The 20676-nt window shown below is 42.4% G+C and overlaps 1 protein-coding gene and 1 long non-coding RNA gene across 4 annotated transcripts in view; both read left to right on the forward strand.

The window, feature by feature from the left end:
- anos1a (anosmin 1a) overlaps window positions 1-20676 on the forward strand; it is a 95112-nt gene that overhangs the window by 18364 nt on the left and 56072 nt on the right. For all 3 annotated transcript variants that reach the window (XM_044188406.1, XM_044188407.1, XM_044188408.1), the window contains exon 3: window positions 20611-20676. In XM_044188406.1, coding sequence (XP_044044341.1) covers window positions 20611-20676 — 66 coding nt within the window. The remainder of the gene's footprint in view (window positions 1-20610) is intronic.
- On the forward strand, window positions 2703-5888 carry LOC122872326. Its single transcript, XR_006377078.1, has 2 exons — window positions 2703-4248; window positions 4355-5888. It is a non-coding gene; the product is annotated as an uncharacterized LOC122872326 (long non-coding RNA).

Raw genomic sequence — 20676 nt, forward strand, 5'->3', positions numbered from 1 at the left:
TACATGCGATAAGGAAGAAAGGAACACAGGTGGCTTGGGAAACTCTTGTCCCTTCCAAAGCAAGGGGTAAAACCACTGAGCATGCCAGCTCAAACACTGTAGCGTCATAGAGATCTACTGCCTCAAAACATCACCCTTACAACATCTCGAAGGGAGTTGACGAAAGGCAATAGGGACACTGAGCGTAACTATGTCCACCAGCTGCGTTAAGATAGGTATTCACACTAGGGATGCCCAAATTGATTGGATACCGATGTTATCGACCGATATTCAGTAAAAATATGTGATCGGGAGATCGGATTAATGCTTTCTAGTTGTCAATCGATCGCGAAAACCGATCGAGGATGCACATTTTTTACTAGCAGATCTTGACCTCTCCAATATGGCGACCACACAGATGCATAGCGACCCTTCCAATATGGCGACTGCACAGAAGCATAGCGGCAACATATAGCAGGCTACTTTCCAGTCAACATAGTGGCGAAGCTAAAGAAAATGGTGATTTATTCATCTAGTGTTGTGTCTAACTGTAGTGGATCATAACATATCAGGTACGGAATTAATCTGCAGATGCTCCAGTTCAAATTGAGAGCAAACGTTTCTATGGATGTCAGTTTTTGAGCCACAATAAAGGCCAAATTCTGGCCTGCAACAGACTAGGCAAGCCTTGTTTTTAGCCTAGCAGCTGTTGATCATTTGTGGCCAGGAGGAGTGAGGAGTCTGCAGTTGGTATAAAATAGAGAGGAAAAAGAAAGAAAGAGAAGTAGAGAATAGAGAAGTCAAAACCCAATCGCTATAAAGATCAATTTCCAGCCATGCTGATCTATGCTTCCCTAGCATATTTAGTGTTTGGTAACTAAGGAGAGGGAGACCTGTTGATGAGTCAGAGAGGGAGAGATGGTGATGCCTCAGAATTTAAAAAAGCAACAGCTGAGCGATTTCTGATTCTGAGCAATTTAATTATATTGACTTGATGAACAAAACTTAGAATATAAGACAGCGTTATGTGGTTCATTTGAATTACAAGTACTTTTAAAGCATTTTGTTTAAAAAGGGGCTATTTTCAAGGTATTCCAGTACTTGATTTTTTAATACTGCTATACCAGCTTCTATAACAAAACAAAAAACCATCTGTATCAGCTGTGTATTGGCCATATCGGCAATCAGTAACAGTGGCAAAAAATGAGATCGGGCATCCCTAATTCACATATTAGAGGCTGTAGAAGGCCATACTTAGAAATTCTGGCTCAGCAGTAAGACCAGCCAATAGACTGTTCAGACAATGGCCGCAGCATCTCTCACCATAGTTCAGAACATGGTCATAATCCATCAGACAGTGACAGCGCTTCTGAATGATTCAGTTCAACTTAATTCAGTTGGGCTTTATTGGCATGGGAAACAGATGTTAACATTGCCAAAGAAAGTGTGAAATAAAAACATATACATAAACAGAAAAAATGTGCTATTAAAATATATACAGATAAGTAAGATAATATAATAAATAATTTTTTTTAATGAATGTGTGTGAGTGTTTGTGTCTAGGTCATTCACTGTCCCGCTGGCTGTGGCATGTTGATATACATTGGGCAGCAAGATATGGCCTGTCTTCTTCTCCTAGGAGTATTTTTAATTTTGAGAGGTCATTTAGCGCTTTCAAATCTGAGATTATGGAGTTGAATTTAAGTAAATGTTCCTTATTTCATTGAATGTTTTACATTGTTGGAGGAAGTGCATCTCTGTTGCAACCTCACCTGTCAAATAGTGACCACATATTTTTTTTTCTTTTGGTTGCCATGACTTTTTGTATCTTCCTTTTTCGATTGCCTTGTACTTGGTTAGGATCTGTCTCTGCTTTCTATCTCTGACAGAGAGATATTCTGCCAATTCATAATCTCTTTTTAGAGCCAGATAACATTCTGATCTACTTTGGCTTTTAGTTTCTACTTTTCAATGTTCCAAATAGGTTTCTTGACATTGTGTTATAATTTGGTTTACTCTGATTGGTGTTTGGAAAGCAGTGTTGTTATGAGACTGGTTAGAGTGTGTCTGAGAGGGGGCAGTAAGTCTCAGCACTAACTGACATAGGGGACTTTTTTCTGGGCTCAACTCTTGGGTTTGGAGGGCTTTGGAATGGAGGGTGTCTAGGGGGTTGGATTTAAGGTGATTAAAAAATTTGAGCGCTCTCTTTTAATGTTAATCTGCCTAATTTTGCTCTACATGCATTTGTTGGTGTTTTTCTATGTAAAATGTATCTGCAGAATTCTGCATGTAAAGATTTGATGTTTGTCTCAACGATATGACTGAGTGGACCCCATACTTCACTACCATACAGCGCAATGGGCTGGATGACACTATCAAAATATTTTAAGCCAAATTTTAATTGGAATTTTGAAATGATAAAACTTTCTCTTAATTGCATTTAGAGCTCTTCAAGCTTTTTCTTTTAGTGCATTCACTGCCATGTTGAAGCTCGCTGATGCTGTTATGGTTATACCAAGGTAGGTATAACTCATACTATGTTCAATGATATGATTATTTATGGTAAACTGGTATCTGGGTCATTTTTGAAAAATCATGACATTAGTTTTCATCATATTTGCTGCCAGGGCCCAGTTCTGACAGTACTTTTCTACTATGTCCAGCTGTTGCTGTAGTCCTTGTTCAGTAGGAGACAGTACAAGGTCATCCACGTAAAACAGAGACTTCACCTCTGTATCTAGGAGATGCCAGGAGCAGCACATTGATCCAACTGTACAGCAATGTCTCCAATTTTAACAACACACCTATTTTCCAAATACACTGATTTAACCAGATTATACGTTTTGACCCCTATACCACAATGCAGCCAGCCTATGGAGGAAACTCATTTCGGCCACTTGTATCCACAATCTCATTCTTTCAGTCCCTACCCAAAGCACATGACCATAAGTGAGGACTGGAACATAGGTTGACTGGTAAATCGAAAGCTTTGCCTTGGCTCAGCTCCGTCTTCACCATGATGGTTCAGTACAATGCCTGCATTACTTCTGACGCTGCCTCAATCTGCCTGTCCATCTCATGCTCCATTTTACCCTCACTCATGAACAAGACCCCGAGGTACTTGAACTCCTTCCCTTGGGCCAGTAACTTGGAGGTGATGACTCTCATCCCAATCGCTGCAATTCTGAGGTCCCTAAACCAAACGCTCTCCTCCCCCTAGCTGAGCCTTGAGATCCTGTCCATGAATATCACAAACAGAATTGGTGACAAAGGACAACCCTGGCAGAGCCCAACACCCACCGAAAATGTGTTTGACTTTGTGCCGAGAATATGGACAGCTCTTACTTTGGTTATGTAGGGACCAGATGGCTCGTAGCAACAGCCCTGCTACGCCATACTACTGCAGTACCCCCCACAGGATCCCCTGAGGGACACTGGAAAGCCTTCTCCTTCAAGTCCACAAAACACATGCAGACTGGATGGGCAAACTCCCATGACCCCCCAGCAACCCTGCAAGGCTAAAGAGCTGGTCCACTGTTCCACAGCCAGGACGGAATTTGCATTCGTCCTCCTGGATCTGAGGTTCAACAATCGGTCTGAGTGTCCTTTCCAGCACTTTCCCGGGGAGGCTGAGCAGTGAGATAGCCCGATAATTGGAGCATACCCTCTGGTCCCCCTTTTTATCAATGGGAACCATCATTGTGGTCTGCCAGTCCACAGCTACTGTTCCTGACCTCCACGAGCCAAGTCCTGCTTCCCCCTCCTGAGTTGTCTAATGGTTGACCAGAACTTCCTTGAGGCCAACCGAAAGTCCTTCTCCATAGCCTCCCCAAATTCATCTCACACCTGGGTTTTTGCTTCAGTGGCCACCAAAGCTGCAGCCCTTCTGGCCTCCCGGTACCTGTCTGCTGCTTCAGGGGACCCTTGGGCCAACCAAACCCAAAAGGCTTCCTTCTTCAGCTTGACCACAAGGTGGTGATAAGTTGACAGCTCTGCTCCTCTCTTCACCCGAGTGTCCAAGACATACGGGCGCAGATCTGATGATATGACCACAAAGCTGATCATTAATCTTGGGGCTAAAGTGTTCTAGTACTAAGTACACTTGGACAAAAGTGACTGCTAAATGAATGTGATGTTTTATATTTAAATTTTTTTCAAAGGTGAAAACACTCTGATTTACCTGATCCATATCTTGGGAGTCAGCTCTGAGTGAGAAACCTTGGCATCAACCATGTGATGATAACAACCTGCTGTGCCTAAACCCGGTCTGTAAGTGCATCTTTAAAGAGTAACTTCACTCCCACTGAAAATGATTTGTGGTTCTCACCTTGCTGCAGTGATGTACAGGTGTACTCATTGTTTGGTGTGGTTACAGGTGCAGGTACAGGTTCTGGACAAACCCAATCACAGACATCAGTGATGCTGGGTGTGGTCAGAGGTGACAGCGGAGTGGTGTGTATAACATACTGTATGTGACAGCCAAGCAGCTCCCACAGATTATGTAAATTTTGTTTTTCTCTTGGTTTTCACAATAAGAAGGATGGGAAATTACTGAGGGACAGAGACAACTCAGAAATTGCTAATTTTGCATGGTTAGTGTCAGAAATGCCGATTTAGAGTTTCTCGGTAGATTTTGTGCTTATGCGCTGGGTGATCAATTTTCATTCAGATTAATGGGAGTCATTTTCAGAGTACTCAGTTGTCATAATTGTGGTAGTCTGCCACCTTTTCCTCTCCAGCCCTGTGTTCTCTGTTGTGTTCCCCTTCCTGGTGTGTCTTGTGGGTCCCCTACTTGTCTTTGGATATGTGTGTGTGTATGTGTGTATGTTACCTGCCTGGCTCTAGGAACCTCCCACCTGCGGCTGATCACCAGCACACCTGTCTCCTATCTACTCATCAGTCTTCACAGCTTATATACCAGGCTTTTCCACTACTCTGACGCCAGATCGTCCCCGTACATTGTACGACAACTACGTCTAGGCTCTCGCTAAAGCTAAGTACTTTTTGCAAGTGTGTTTTTCCTTCGTGTTTTTGATCCTGTCTGTTTTTGCTCTGCCTAAGGCATTACCCGGTGCTGGTGATCGCCGCTCCTGTGGTTTCCTGGATTCCTGTCTGCCTGCTTCTCCAGCCAGCTTCACCCTGCCTGTCGTCATCTGTTTACACTGCTCATTCACCATTCGACTTTATTACGAATAAAGTGTGTTTTGGATTACAGAGACTTCTCGGTATTGTGCGTTTTTTGGGGTTCGAAGATCGTGCATACAACAATAATACACCCATTGTCGTAGTAGCTAGCTGAGCAATATTATGGGTCAGAATTGTGTGTTTAGATATCAGTTGGCAAAAATGTTGTTTACATTTACAAAAGAGCATGTTTTTTTTCTTGTCGTCCACCCCCTGATAACATGTTGTGGCAGGTGTGGGTGGAGGCCAACAGTCCTCTACAGCTGTATCGTGGATATCTCACTCTTAACCACTGTGGAAAGCTCAATCCTGCTGTCAGTCCAAATGCAGATTACTGCTGCATTCACTGTTGTTGCTGTTTAGATTCACAAGTGAAATACACCGTTAACACCGTTGAGTCATGCCTACTTTTGAGCAATCAGTTAAGTCCCTATAATTATTACACCTTGCCTTCATGTTCTGTTTCACTTAAAAATTTGTCATATTGTGGAAGCTAAAGATTTTCTTGCTGTTGTTTCACTGTGTCTTTAAAGCTAATGTGTGCAGGATTTGAAAAGTTCTGACTTTGGCTCCCCCAGTAGTAGTATGTGAAACGAGATTGTGGGGGCAGCAATGTCCATTTTCTAAAGTTTGGGTTTTGGTCACGGTTTTGCTGACATTAATGTAAAACAAACCCAAACAATAAATAAAACAAATAAATGAATAATTTTTGCAATGAAAACGTATAGCTGCCTTCTCATATTGTGGTTCAGCAAGGATGACAAGGTTACAAATATTCAAACGTTTGTGTGTCTTCTTCTTTTCCTTTCGGCTGTTCCCTATCAGGGGTCGCCACAGCGAATCATGTGCCTCCATCTACCCTGTCCTCTCCATCCTCTTCACTCACACTAATTAACTTCATGTCCTCCTCTCACTACATCCATAAATCTCCTCTTTGGTCTTCCTCTAGACCTCCTGCCCGGCAGCTCCAACCTCAGCATCCTTCTACCAATATATTCAGTCTCTCCTCTGAACATGTCTAAACCACCTCAATCTGGCCTCTCTGACTTTATCTCCGAAACATCTAACATGAGCTGTCCCTCTGATGTACTCATTCCTGATCCTGTCCATCCTCGTCACCCCAAAAGAGAACCTCAACATCTTAAGCTCTGCTACCTCCAGCTCTGCCTCTTGTCTTTTCTTCAGTGCCACTGTCTCTAAGCTGTACAACATCGCTGGTCTCACCACCGTCTTGAACACCTTTCCTTTCATTCTTGCTGATACTCTTTTATCACACAACACACCTGACACTTTTCTCCAGCCGTTCCAACCTGCTTGCATTCGCGTCTTCACCTCTTTTCCACAGTCTCCATTGCTCTGCACCGTTGACCCTAAGTACTTAAAGTCCTGCACCTTCTTCACCTCTGCTCCCTGTAACCTCACCGTTCCACCTGGGTCCCTCTCATTGACACACATGTATTCTGTCTTACTGTGGCTAAGCTTCATTCCTCTGTTTTCCAGTGCAGACCTCCATCTCTCTAGATTTTCCTCCACCTGCTCCCTGCTCTCACTACAAATCACAATGTCATCCGCTACGATTCGCATTTTTAATTTGGCATGTGTTTTACGTCGGATGCCCTACCTGACATAACCCTCTGCATTTATCCAGAGTTGGGACTGGCACAAGAAGACACTGGCTTGTGCCCCCTTGTGTGTATGCTAATGTATTTTCATAGAAACTATAATGTTATGCCTTCTCCATACAAATATATGCATAATAAGACTGGGTTCAGAGAGCTACTGTGGATGACAGCAGAGCCCGTGTCTGCTCTCATTAGCTGTAGCTCATTGCATGGCTCCCATGACACGACCGGATATTTAGCCTTCTTGATATTTTGTTGGCATCGGAGAGCTCTGGTTTGCGTGTTTGAACAGATCATAGATAATGATTGAGCTCTGATTTGTGAGCACCAAGCAAACGCAGATTTGCCTCTGATCTGGGGGATTTTGTCGACGATATCCAAAAATTGGAAAATCAGGGCTAAAATCCTGTTGTGTAAACTCTGCAGAGAGGCCTGATGAGAAGCTTCTTGAAGCTTGTTGCTGTGAGACAGCCCATCACTTTGGCTTGTGACCATTTGACCCCATGTCGTTCTCATGGACCCTGGTGGTAATTAGTGCTTGTTAATCCCTCTGTCACTATCTCCTCCAGGCAGACAGCCATTTGCAAATGCCAGAGTTGATTAGCAACACACTCCCACACAGTCCAGTTCAACTCAGTTCTTTAAAAAGAGCTTAAGATACCACTACTGAAGCATTGGAGGGACATTGTGTGTGTGTGTGTGTGTATGCACTATCAGTGCATCAAATGTGTTGTAACAACCTTCTTTCAGTAGCACTTGGCAGCCATAAAGCCTTGTTATGATGTTTGACTGAGTGCCAGACATTTTTTTCTTTCACTCCTCCTTGCAACTCACATTTTCAAATGTATAAAAGTACTTTTATTAAAACAACACATATTTAAACAAACCATCTGTCAACAGGGAAATAAAAGCTTCTTGTCTATGAGACATGTCTCTTGAGAGAGCTCCAGCCAACTCACAGCGGGGTCTGTGAGCTTGCCTAGCCAACTGGCTAGCTAGCAACCCCCACAGGGGCTAGCTTGCTGTTGCACCTGTTTGTGGGGCTTCTCTCTACTGTTTTGGTGTTACTGGAACAAAAACGTGAGCTGCCATGGCTGAGTCACTCTCCTCTTGGACCTGTCTAGTTCTGTATTCATTCATTATTAGTGAGACTGATATAACTCCATACAAAAATATCTCTGAGAAAGCACTCACTAGTAGCGAAGACAACAAATTTCTCTCAAACACATGACAAAGTTCCCCCCAGTCAGCTTTATTTGTGGTATAGTGAAATAAAATACTTGATTTAAGCTTGAAATGGAGAAGGGAATCTAACTAGGTGATGCTGGGAATGGCATGAGGGTAGAAATGTGAGTCTAGATTAGTGGACGAGTTCTCTTGTGGAGACCAGGAAGGGGAGATTGGAGATGGCAGGGCTGGCACAGGGTTATCAGACATGCTTCAAGGAGTCTTCATTGCATAGCAGGAAGAGCTGTACTCCACGTGCACTGTGTAGTCCATTTGACAGCAACTTTTTTTCTCCTCTCCTCTCTTAAACCCTGTAATGGTGCACAACACTGGCTCAGAGGCAATGTAGACACAAGAAAATCCCCTGAAACAACATTTTAGACCATGTGAAAGTGAAACATTAAAACCAAGCATAATAAAATGGTGATCACAATTATAATATAATCATGCATATGTGTGGAATCTAATCAAAATATGTCGGGGCAAGGCAATGTAACATTGACAATAGAAAAATAACACATTGTTCCTCTTACAAATGAAAAGTTGGATTCATATGCAATAAAACACACCTATGCTCAGTTCAATACACTGAGGGGTGAATTCACAAAGAATGAATTGCGCATCATTTGCATCCGCTAGCTGCATATTAAGGTCCGATTCACAAAAGATATTGCGCTAATGATATTACAATGCAAACACACCCACAAAGTTTTGCAGCAATTTGCCATTGTTTTACATCTGATTGCAATTATCCATGTGGCAAAGTATAAATGTTGGCTTTGTGCCAAGAATACAGTAGGCAGAACAATGGCCTGGAGGGAATTGACACAGGGGAGTGCATTTTACAGGACTTTGAAGGTATGTTTATTATTATTAGTATTAGTAGTATTATTATTATTATGTGTTAAAAAATGGCCTTTTTGTAGCATGTTTGTTTAACTGGGGTTCTTTGTCTAAAATACAACATATTTAAATGTGCCACAACTTTTTAGATGAGCCGATGCCTGACTATTGAGACAAAATCTAGAGGAAATCCCCCCATCCCACCTCCAACCACAGGCAATTGAGAGAGAAGAAAGGGAAGAAATAATTTGTTTGTTCGTTTATATAATAACCTTTTGTTTTCATTCATTATTTTCTTGCTTTGTATTTTCAAATATGACATGTAGGGGAGCTGTATTCATTTATAGTATAGTGAATTGCTATTTTCGAGAGACATTGAGTTGTATTGATTGTGGTTTTATTGATATATTTGCTTTCGTTTGTGAAGCACTGTGTTAAAGTTGTTTTTCTATATCTTTTGAGTTTAATTGAAATTATTGAACCATTTTTGTCAACGTTTTAATCCTTTTTTGTGCAAAATATTATTCAAAGTTTGAAAAAGTTTTGGAGTGCGTTTTGAAAACAACCCATTCAAGGCATTGCTACCTTCGGGTGCTGCAACAATAATAATAATAATGTCAGAATAGTATTTACAGACTGTATTTACAGACACTTTCATTGCTTTAGGTCGCACAGGTGGAATTGTTGCAGATACGTCTGCAAGGTCAAAAGGCTACCTGAAAACACAACATATTATTGGAAATAATGTTGAATGATGTTTGGTCTGACATACCTGCCCTCAACTGCTTGCAAATGAGGCAGTGGATCAGGTGGCTCCTCTTCATCTGGTTCTGGGTCATTTTCATGCTCCTCAAGACGCAGACCAGCTCTTACGGCTATGTTGTGAAGGATGCAGCACACGACTACAATCTGGCATACTTTAGGTAGACTATACAGCATTACAATCCAAGCATCTAAATCTGCTTTTTAGAATGTCAAAGGTGCTCTCAATTACACCACGTGTTTTGATTTATGCCCAGTCGTAAGCCGTTCCCTGTCATTTGTTGAATGTCATGATCCACGGTTGCAGTTGGTAGCCACTGTCACCTATAATAGGAAAAGTGTTTTTTCCCCCCCACACCCAACTTTGCAATCAATATTACAGCACAAACGTTTTCTCAAAAACACTTTCTTACCCAGTAGCCAGGGACTGTTTTGCACCATTCTGCATATGACTCAATGCCGTACACATGGATCACTGAATGCTTAGAGATGTACAACATCAACAGGACTCTAAGACACTTCATTGCAAACTCGATGAGGCTGTGGAAAACCACCCTTGAGGCCAATGGCAAGCCACTTGCACAAGTATCCATCAAATGTGGCATATACCAAGGAGATGCTCTGTCCCCACTGCTGTTCTGCATAGGACAGCTCTGACATTGGGATGTCATTCGGGCTTGAGAAGTGCAGTCGAATGGTGACAAAGAGAGGGAAGGTAGTCCACACAGAAGGGGTCTCACTCCCAGAAGGAACAATAGCAGACATTGAGGATGGTTACAAGTACCTTGGAATACCACAGGCAAATGGCAACCTCGAAGAGGCAACAAGGAAGACGGCAACGGCCAAATACCTCCAACGAGTAAGGCAAGTCCTAAGAAGTCCGCTATAGCGGCTGGATAGCGCATAGCGGCTGGATGATATATATATATATATATATATATATATATATATATATATATATATATATATATATATATATTATCTTAATGTACAGTAGCATCACAAAGATGCAGCAAGCTGTTTGAAAGTTAGAGAAGCACTGTAAACCCATGTAACAAACTTGTGTTTACTGAGGTCTGCAGAGAATATGTCTCAGGAGTTTGAATACTCAAATGTGTTGTCTTATAGAGAGGAAAATAGGCACCTGCTGCCATGGTACCATCAGGGGATGAAAAGCAGTTTCTGCCATCAGTGTGGTTCTTATCATTGGGGTCAACAGCATTTTATGCTTAAGTACCTTCAGTGTATGCATGCTATGGTAACTTCAGTCAGACTTTTGTTAATGTGATGCAATTAGGGCCTATTAAGTTATATATTAATTCCCAAAATGGGTATGAAAACACACAGAAAATATAAATTATAAATAATAAATTAAAAAGATGAAATAAGATTATAGAAAAAGAAAGGTTCACAATGTGCTGGTTCACAATGAACCTGCCAGCTGCTACTTTTCTCCAGCTGTGGACTTGATAAAGTAGCCTACTGGACATAAAGTTAAGCCCCAGTGACATATTTCCCAAGATGAGTGGTATCCTATAGGCCATGCCATGCTGGCCAGGTCACCCTTGCTGGGTTTGATTTAATTCTGCCTTTTGTGTGTGTGTCAAATTCTTGTGTTCTTTTAAAGTACTGTAGCCTTCCCTATCACCATTAATCATTAATCAAAGCTAGCTAATATTAGATCAAGCTAATGTACACACAGCTCTGGGCAGGGCTGTGTATAGACATCAGTGGCATGGTGTGACCTTTCCACTAGGTGAAGCTAAGCATGCATTTTTTTTTTTTTACAAATAATAATAATAATAATTCCTTGTTAAATAACATTTAATTGGTTGAATGTAGACTACAAACACACTGCACCCACAAAATGAAAAAGATTAACTCGTAGCCTACATTTTTCTAGGCATTAAGAATGTCAAAATATAAATCATTTTAAAATATAGTATTTTGTTAATGAAGTGTGTGTTTAGATTATCAGCATTTGCGGAAAATGGTGGAAGAAAAGCCCTGTAACTTGAATAACATCTAACATAATATCCTAATGACCTATAAACCATAAATAGGCTACATGAAATCTTTACCACTTATGGATAAAATTAATCTGAGCCCTACTGCGTGGTGCACTTAAACTGTCAGGTTTCCTGGTTTGAGACTTAAAAAGTCTGGTCACCATAACGTACTGACAGTCTCTAGCAAAAGCTGCTCCCAGGAGGCGATACCATTCGCTAGCAAAACTCAGAATGTAGCACTCCCATCAGTCATGCCCAGAAGGCTGTTTAATATTCAAGTTCTTCGGCTGGTCTGGTCCCAGATTTGTCACTGTGAGCTTTTCTGATAATGTTCTCCGGTTGAATGGATTTTTGAGCAGTGAATCAATACTATTTTCAGCAAAGTGTTCATTGTTCATTGACTGTGGCTTAGTGGTACAGCGGGTCGTCCACCAATCGGCGGTTCAATCCCAGCTTCGCCCAACCCACACTTGGGCAAGACACTGAACCCCAAATTGCTGTGCTTTCGGTGTGTATGAATGATTACCTTGGACTTAGTACTCAGTGTGTGAATGTGATATGTAGTGGAAGTGCTTTGAGTAGTCGGAAACGGCACATATAATTACAGTCCATTTACCATTTATATTTGCCATTGTTGCTACTAGCTAGTCTGACCAGTTAGAAGCTGGCGTGCGTGCGTGCCAGCTTGGTCAAGTAACCTTCTAGCTACTTGAGCAGTGTTGGTTCAAAAATGGCATTATTATCCAGAAAAGAATATTGAAAAAATAATAACAGCTGGGTGGAAAAAGTATGCCCTTCGGCACACAGACAAAGACTGTAGGCAGTGCTTTGTCATTAGTCATTGCATGTTTCTGTAATAATGTATGATTTATGTGAGAGTAACTTAAATTTATACACACACACACAACAATAACAAAAATGCATTTCACAATTGGAAGTGCAAGAGGGGCGGCAGCCCAGCGCCCTTAGTAGACCACATGCCACTGATAGACATTTGAAACACCTGGGGCTGGGCCCTAAAGAGAGGGAGTGATCTGTGCACACATTTTTTGGAATTAAGTAATTAATTAAATGTATCATGAAGTCTCTCCCAAGGATTAAATCAAGCCCAGTGTATAGGCCTAAAGAGTGGCTTTTCAAAAGTGACTAATGCAAAAATGATATGTAATATTGGAGTACTACACATAAATAAACATTATTTAATTGAAAAACTATGCTGGGTTTGAATTAATTCCACCTTTTGTGTGTGTCTAATTTTTGTGTTATTACCGTAGCCATCCCTATCACTATTAATCATTAATCAAAGCTAGCTAATGTTAGATCAAGCTAATGTGCACATAGCTCTGGGCATCCACCACAGGAAAAACTTTCATCAAGTTCAATGTAGTAACAAATATCAACACAATGTATTTGCTCATCTAGCTAAAACAGAAGTTTATATCTAATATGTTAACATTACCTTTTTCATTTTGTTTTCTCATCATTAGGCCTGTGTGTCTTGAATACCTCCTGTGACGACCCCTGCCCTTCCTTGCCCATCTATCTGTTGTCTACCTGTTTTTCAGATACCTGGTTGGTGGGGCAGGGGATCATCAATGCCAAACGGGAACACCTGGGCCTGGTGTTCCTGGTCTATTTAAGCCTGTCTGCAGTTCAACTCTGGCCTCTCTTGGTCCCCTGCTCTCTGCTGAGCTGCTGCTGTTGTAGCTCTCTTTCTCCCTTCTCCCTACACCTGTTTTGTTTTAGAATGTTGCCTTAAGTTTATTCATATGCTTTGTTTTGCACTTTACAACACCCCCCCACACACACATCAATCCCTCATGCACACTTACACCCGTGATTATACTGACATCCACACCCCACATCTTACTTATCCTTAATTGGCACTTTAATTTACTTAATTTGGTTCAATTCGGGTTAATAAAATATCTCTTGTTAAAGCTTTATTATGGTGTGTTTCCTGTTTGTTGTGGCCTAAGAACCAGGGCATTACAAATTGGGGGCTCGTCCGCTTGATTTGGTTGGTGCGTTTGAGAACGCACTGATTAGTTCATTTTATCCTGGTGCGTGTTTGGCCAGCTTGGATTTGTGTTTGGTAGGTAGATTTTGGGGAGATTCACCATTTTGCAGCTAAGGTGGGTAGAATCATTTGTTCTGTCCTTGGAAGGTTATTTGTCTGGTCCGAAAAGAAGGTAAGTGTTGTCACCTTGGGGCACATTGTTTCGAGTTTTCCTTGTCTGGCTTTATTAGTGTTATTCCTTTGGGTTGCATTAGTTGTTTTCCCTTTCTGATTGTGGTGTGGTAAGTGGCAGGCCTCTTCGGACAATTGTCTCAGGAGCATGTCCGTGGGAATTTGTGGGTTTGCCTGCTCATAGGTTGCCTTTCAAACCTGCTGGCTTACAATGCATAAAAATCTGCCGCAAGCCGCATGAAGACTAGTGGTGAGTTGTTAATTAGATCCGGCTAGGCAGTTAGTGCGATAACTCCTTGGGGCTGGTTTGGCCTCATGCATGTTTTGGGGAGGTTAACACCGTGCATTCTGTTGTGTCCATTGTTTGCCTAATTTTATATGATTCTGTGCGGTCAACACTCTGGTCTCCTCGCTTCCTTTGTGTAATCCAGTTGTTGTTGTTATGGCCTCATTCTCAGATTTTGTTGATGCTCCGTCATGGGAGTTGTTAGATAAATGCAACAAAGAACAGCTGTTGAAAATAGCTGAACATTGTGGCGTTAATGTGGGAGGCCGCAGCCGTAAGGCTGACATTAAAGCTGTTTTGATTGAAGAGCCTAGTTCGGGTCTGGGTCCAGTTGGGACTTCTGGGGCGACTGCTGGATTTACTTTTGAGCAGCAGAAATAATTACTTTTATTGCAATTGGAGAGTGACAAAGGTAAGCAGATTGCTTTGGAAAGGGTGAGACAAGAATATGAAACTGAAAAGAAAATCTTTTTTTAAACAACCCCCTTTCAGACTACAACCAAATAAATGTGTTCTTTAAAGTCTCAGGTCAAATGAGTGACACAAGGCTGGGTGACTATCCGAAAAGCATAGCCCTAAGCAGAAGCCCATGGTTCACCACCAACCTGTTCATGTTTCTAACAAGTTCTCCCCACTCAGCGACACACCCGCTGAGAAACCAGCTCTGATTATTGGCAGCTCCATTTTGAGAAACGTGAAGTTAGCGACACCAGCGATGATAGTCAAATGTATTCCATGGGGCCAGAGCTGGCAACAATGAATCATTTAATATCACTTAAATCTGCTGGCTAAGTATAAACGTAAATACAGTAAGATTGTTATTCACGTTGGCGGTAGCAACTCCTGATTACGCCAGTCGGAGGTCACTAAAGTTAATGTTGAGTCGGTGTGCACATATGCAAAGACAATGTTGGACTAGTGATGACATGTTTATTATCATTCTGCCGCTGGCTGTCAAGGTGGTGTCCAGCAAATGATGTGGGCTTTGTAGATAATTGGCAGACTTTCTGGGGAAGACCTGGTCTGATTAAAAGAGACAGCATTCATCCAACTTTGGATGGAGCAGCTCTCATATCTAGAAATCTGGCAAAGTTTATTAGTGGACCAAAACCATGACATCTCAAAGTTGAGACCAGGAGGCAGAGTTGCAGTCCTACATGCTTCTCTGCACTAAGCAATGAATCCACTCCATCCAGTCATGTTAATACTCATATTCCTCGAGGCACCGGCCGAGGAGGTGGAGTTGCAGCCATCTTCGACTCAAGCCTATTAATCAACCCTAAACCTAAACTAAATTATAACTCATTCAAAAGCCTTGTTCTTAGTCTTTCACACCCGACCTGGAAAACATGACAGCTTTGTCGACGACAGATTTGTTATAGTGTACCGCGCTCCTGGTTGTTATTCTGAATTCTCAGAGTTTTTTTAGTTTAGTCCTTAAAACAGATTAAGGAATTATTGTAGGTGATTTCGATATTTATGTGGATGTTGAAAATGATAGCCTTAGTACTGCATTTATCTCATTATTAGATTCGATTGGCTTTTGTCAGAGTGTACATAAACCCACTCATTGTTTTAACCACACCCTCGACCTTGTTCTGGTATATGGCATTGAAATTGAACATTTAATAGTCTTTCCACAGAATCCTTCATTATCGGACTATTATTTAATAACTTTTGAACTACTATTACTGGACTACCCAGCACTAAAAAAACCATGACAGAGAGTCACAGCTCTATTGCCATGTATTCCTATAGCCCTCAGTAGCAACGACTTCATGAGCATCTTTAATGATAAAATTTTAATTATTAGAGAAAAAAATTCCTCACATCCTGCCCTCAACCGGTACCTATTTATCTTCAACACAGGAACCTTAGAAACAGCTGTAAAACCTGATTATATATTTAGACTGCTTTGCTCCTATCAGCCTTCTTCAACTAACGTCAATGATTAATTCATCTAAGCCATCAACCTGTCTCTTAGACCCCATTCCAACTAGGCTGCTTAAAGAAGTTTTACCCTTATTTAGCACTTCTTTACTGGATATGATCAATCTGTCTTTATTAACAGGCGATGTACGTACCACAGTCTCTTATAGTAGCTGTAATTAAACCTCTTCTTAAAAAGCCCACTCTTGATCCAGGGGTTTCAGCCAACTATAGACCTATATCTAACCTTCCCTTTCTCTCTAAGATCCTTGAGAAAGCAGTCGCCAATCAGTTGTGTGACTTTCTAAATAACAATAGTTTATTTGAGGATTTTCAGTCAGGATTTAGAGTGCATCATAGGTACAGAGACAGCACTGGTGAAAATTACAAATTACCTTTCAATTGCATCAGACAATGGGCTTGTCTCTGTACTTGTCTTGTTAGATCTTAGTGCTGCATTCGACACCATTGACCATCACATCCTATTACAGAGAATGGAACATTCAATTGGCATTACAGGAAGCGCACTAAACTGGTTTAAATCCCATCTATCAGATCGATCTCAGTTTGTACATGTTAAGGGTGAGTCCTCTGTGCAAACCAAAGTTAGTCACAGAGTTCTACAAGGTTCTTTGCTTGGACCGATTCTATTCACCTTAAATATGCTTTCTTTGGGCAATATTATTAGGAAACACTCCATCAACTTTCATTGTTATGCGGATGATACCCAATTATATCTATCGATCAAGCCAGATGAAACTAACCAGTTAGCTAGGTTTCAGGCATGCCTTAAGGACATAAAAACCTGGATGACCTGCATTTTTCTGATGTGATGATTTATCCTTTAACTCCCACATGAAACAAACTTCAAGGACTTCCTTCTTTCACCTACATACCATTGCAAAAATCAGGCACATCCTGTCTCAAGATGATGCCGAAAAACTAGTCCATGCATTTGTTACTTCTAGGCTGGACTGTTGCAATTCCTTATTATCAGGCTGCCTGAATAAGTCCCTTAAGACTCTCCAGTTGATCCAGAATGCTGCGACACATGTACTGACAAGAACTAGGAAAGGAGATCATATTTCTCCAATATTAGCTTCTCTGCACTGGTTCCCTGTAAAATCCAGAATAGAATTTAAAATCCATCTCACATACAAAGCTTTTAGTCTTGTTACTATTATTGTCATTATTATTCCTATGACATCGTTCCTATTATTATTACTTTATTAATTTTACCATTACATTATTACTATTTTAAAAATTGTAGGTGGAATTTGCATTGTTCTTTCCTCTTCCCCATCCCCCTTATATCTCTCTGCCGCTCTCTGCCTCTCTCTCTCGGCACGGCAGCGGCAGTGGCAGATGGCCGCTCACCATTGAGTCTGGTTCTGACCGAGGTTTCTGCTTGTTAAAAGCAAGTTTTTCCTTGCCACTGTCGCCAAGTGATTGCTCATGGTGGGATTTGTTGGGTCTCTGTAAATAATATTTTAAAGAGTACGGTCTAGACCTGCTCTATAGGAAAGTGCAATGAGTTAACAATTCAATTTAAGTTATATAAATTGAATTGAATAAAATTGAATTAGAATTAAATCGTTTGTCACAACCTGTATTTAAAAAATGCTAACTAAATCTACCTTGTATTTTGTACTTTTAATTGACCATTAGGCACACTTGATCAGACTCTGTAATACAGCTAAGTGGTCAGCTGAGTGGTCAAAATCTAAAGTATGCTATTGGACGACACCAATAAAGTTATATACAGGAATGGACACAGGTTTAGCCCAGTTTGTTAAAACTCTGTTCTGACATCATATCCATTCTTCTATTTATCTTCAATGGACAACTTTACTCTTCTTCTGATATGGTCACCTCTCTATTATTTTTCCTTTGGTGCTCAATTGCATGTGCGTACCTGAGGTCCTGAGCACCCATAAATGAGGACCTCAGTATTTCTAAAATGAATAAAATAATAAAATATTTTGGTCATGGTTCAGGAAAGATGGTGTTTTAAGGTGCCTAAACAGAACCATAAAAATGTTGTCAGTTGCCAGGAGTAGATATTGCAAGAAAATTTATGAAATAAATTGAATATGAATGGCTGACATGTTCAAATGTATAAATGTTTCTGTTCTTATAAAAACAATTAAAATGGGCTGCATTAAACTTCCAACAAAATGTGTAGTTTTTGTAAAATTGTTTTATATAAATTTATATTTTTAGATATTTAGATTTTTAGGAGACAGGTGTCAGGGATACTAAAGGCTCCACTACCCACTAATCACCCACACCTGCTCCCAATTAGTTCCCAATCACAACCAGTATATAAGCCCTGCACTCACCTCAGTATGTGTCCGAACCTCGTTCAAACTTAGGACTCTCCATGCCACTCGGTATAACACTTCGTTTCTCCAGTCTCCAGTGTTTCTCCAGTATCCAGTATGCCTCCAGTGATCTCCCTTCTTGCCTCCAGTGATCTCCCTCCTAGAGACTATCCCTCTCTCCATACCCACTATATCTGGCTGTCATTCAATGAAGAACCTTCTTGTCTATCTCGGTGTCCCTTGCCTGTCTGTACTGTAACAGAAGGTCGGACCCTTACCGAAGGGATGACAGCCACGAGCCCCGATGACCCCTTCCTGGACCTGGAGGATGTTATCTGGCGACATCTCATCACCCATCCACCACCAGTCATTCCCACCAGCGCTTCCTCAGACACTCCTTCAACCCCTCTGGCTCTCAGAATGATTGATCAATTACAGACCTTCTCCGGCTCAGCAGACGACTGCGAGGGATTTTTGTTGCGGTGCTCCTTGGTCATCGGCCTATACCCACACCAGTACCCCACCGAGCGATCCAGGGTGGCCTTCGTGGTGTCCTGGCTTGACGGACCGGTGGTCCACTGGGCGGCAGACATCTGGTCGAGAGGTGAGGCTGTCACCCAATCCTTTTGCCACTTTATATCGCTCCTCAGGAAGGAGTTTGGCCCATCAAACGTCAAGTCGTCAGCCAGTCCTCAGCCCACACCTCTACCGACCAATCTCCAGTCTACCAACCCACTACCTGCCCTCACCGAAGCTCAGCCTCCCAGCTGCTAGCCTGCTCTGCCTCCCTGCTGCTCACCTGCTCCGCTGCCGCCACCTCCTCCAGTCCCAGCGCTGCCTCCGCCTCCTCCAGTCCCAGCACCGCCGCCGCCTCCAGTCCCAGCTGGATCGCAGCAGCTCCCCGCTCCCAGACTCCGTGCTGGATTGCAGCAGCTCCCCGCTCCCAGACTCCATGCTGGATCGCAGCAGCTCCCCGCTCCCAGTCCTGAGGCCCAGACGCCGGTTTCCAGACCTGATGTCCCATCGCCGCAGACCTCCAGGGGGTCCCAGTCCTGATGTCCCGTCGCCGCTGGCCTCCGGTGACCTCCCACCTGTACCACAAGCATTCCACCAAGCCTCCAGATGGGGTCGAATGTCATCCCAGACAGCATGAGGTCCCCAGCTCCGCACCTGTCCAGTCCCCGGGCCGTCCGCTGGAGGTCCTCAGCCCCGCGCCAGGCCAGTCCCCGGGTCGTCCGCCGGAGGTCCTCCATAACACCCAGGACCAGGTTCATGGTCGTCCATCCGAGGCCTCCCAGCTCCACACCTCCGGTCGCCCGGATTAACCCGCTCCCCGTGGTGGAGGATGACCACCACGTCGGTTTTTCGACCCTCGGGAGCTGGCTGTTGGGGGGGGGGGTACTGTCAGGGATACTCCAGGCTCCACTACCCATTAATCACCCACACCTGCTCCCCATTACATTCCTGCTCCCCATTAGTTCCCAATCACAACCAGTATATAAGCCCTGCACTCACCTCAGTATGTGTCCGACCTCGTTCAAACTTAGGACTCTCCATGCCACTCTTTTCCAGCCTCCAGTGTTTCTCCAGTCTCCAGTGTTTCTCCAGTGATCTCCCTGCTTGCCTCCAGTGATCTCCCTTCTTGCCTCCAGTGATCTCACTCCTACAGACTATCCCTCTCTCCATACCCACTATATCTGGCTGTCCTTCAATGAAGAACCTTCTCGTCCATCTTGGTGTCCCTTGCCTGCCATTGTTTCAGTGTCTTTCACTTACTTGTGTTTTTGCTGTTGATTGAACTGGTTTTATAAGTCTTTATACCCTTGATGTGCATTAAAAAAACAGGTGCATTATGTATGGACTGCTGGCAATATAGCTTGTTCTTTTTAACTGTTATTTCACAAAAGCCAGCTTTTCATCTGACAGCAAGGTGACAGATCTGATAGGCAAAGTCAGACCTGATCTGATAAATCCTCAGTTTGATCAGCACTAATAAATAATAATAAAACTCAGTCTGAATGATTCATATTAGCAGGTTGGAGGAGTTATTGTTACCTACAATAGAGCTGTTTCACTGGCTGAAATTATGTAACTTTCTTCTGACTCTGTTCAGCATTCTGTGGTAAGAGAAGCTGTCTGCCAAACATTGTACTCTTAGTTAATCCTGAGAGAGCAATTCCCCTCAAATTCTCCTTATTCATATCTGATATATCTAATCTGTGCCATTGCTCACTCGTTGCTTTCACTTCCACAGTGCCTGGAGCCCTGCAAAGATTCCTGGGAGATAAAGTGGAAAAGCAACTGCAGAGAGCTGTGTGAG

Source organism: Siniperca chuatsi, linkage group LG24 (assembly GCF_020085105.1).
Source record: "Siniperca chuatsi isolate FFG_IHB_CAS linkage group LG24, ASM2008510v1, whole genome shotgun sequence".
NCBI lineage: Eukaryota > Metazoa > Chordata > Actinopteri > Centrarchiformes > Sinipercidae > Siniperca > Siniperca chuatsi.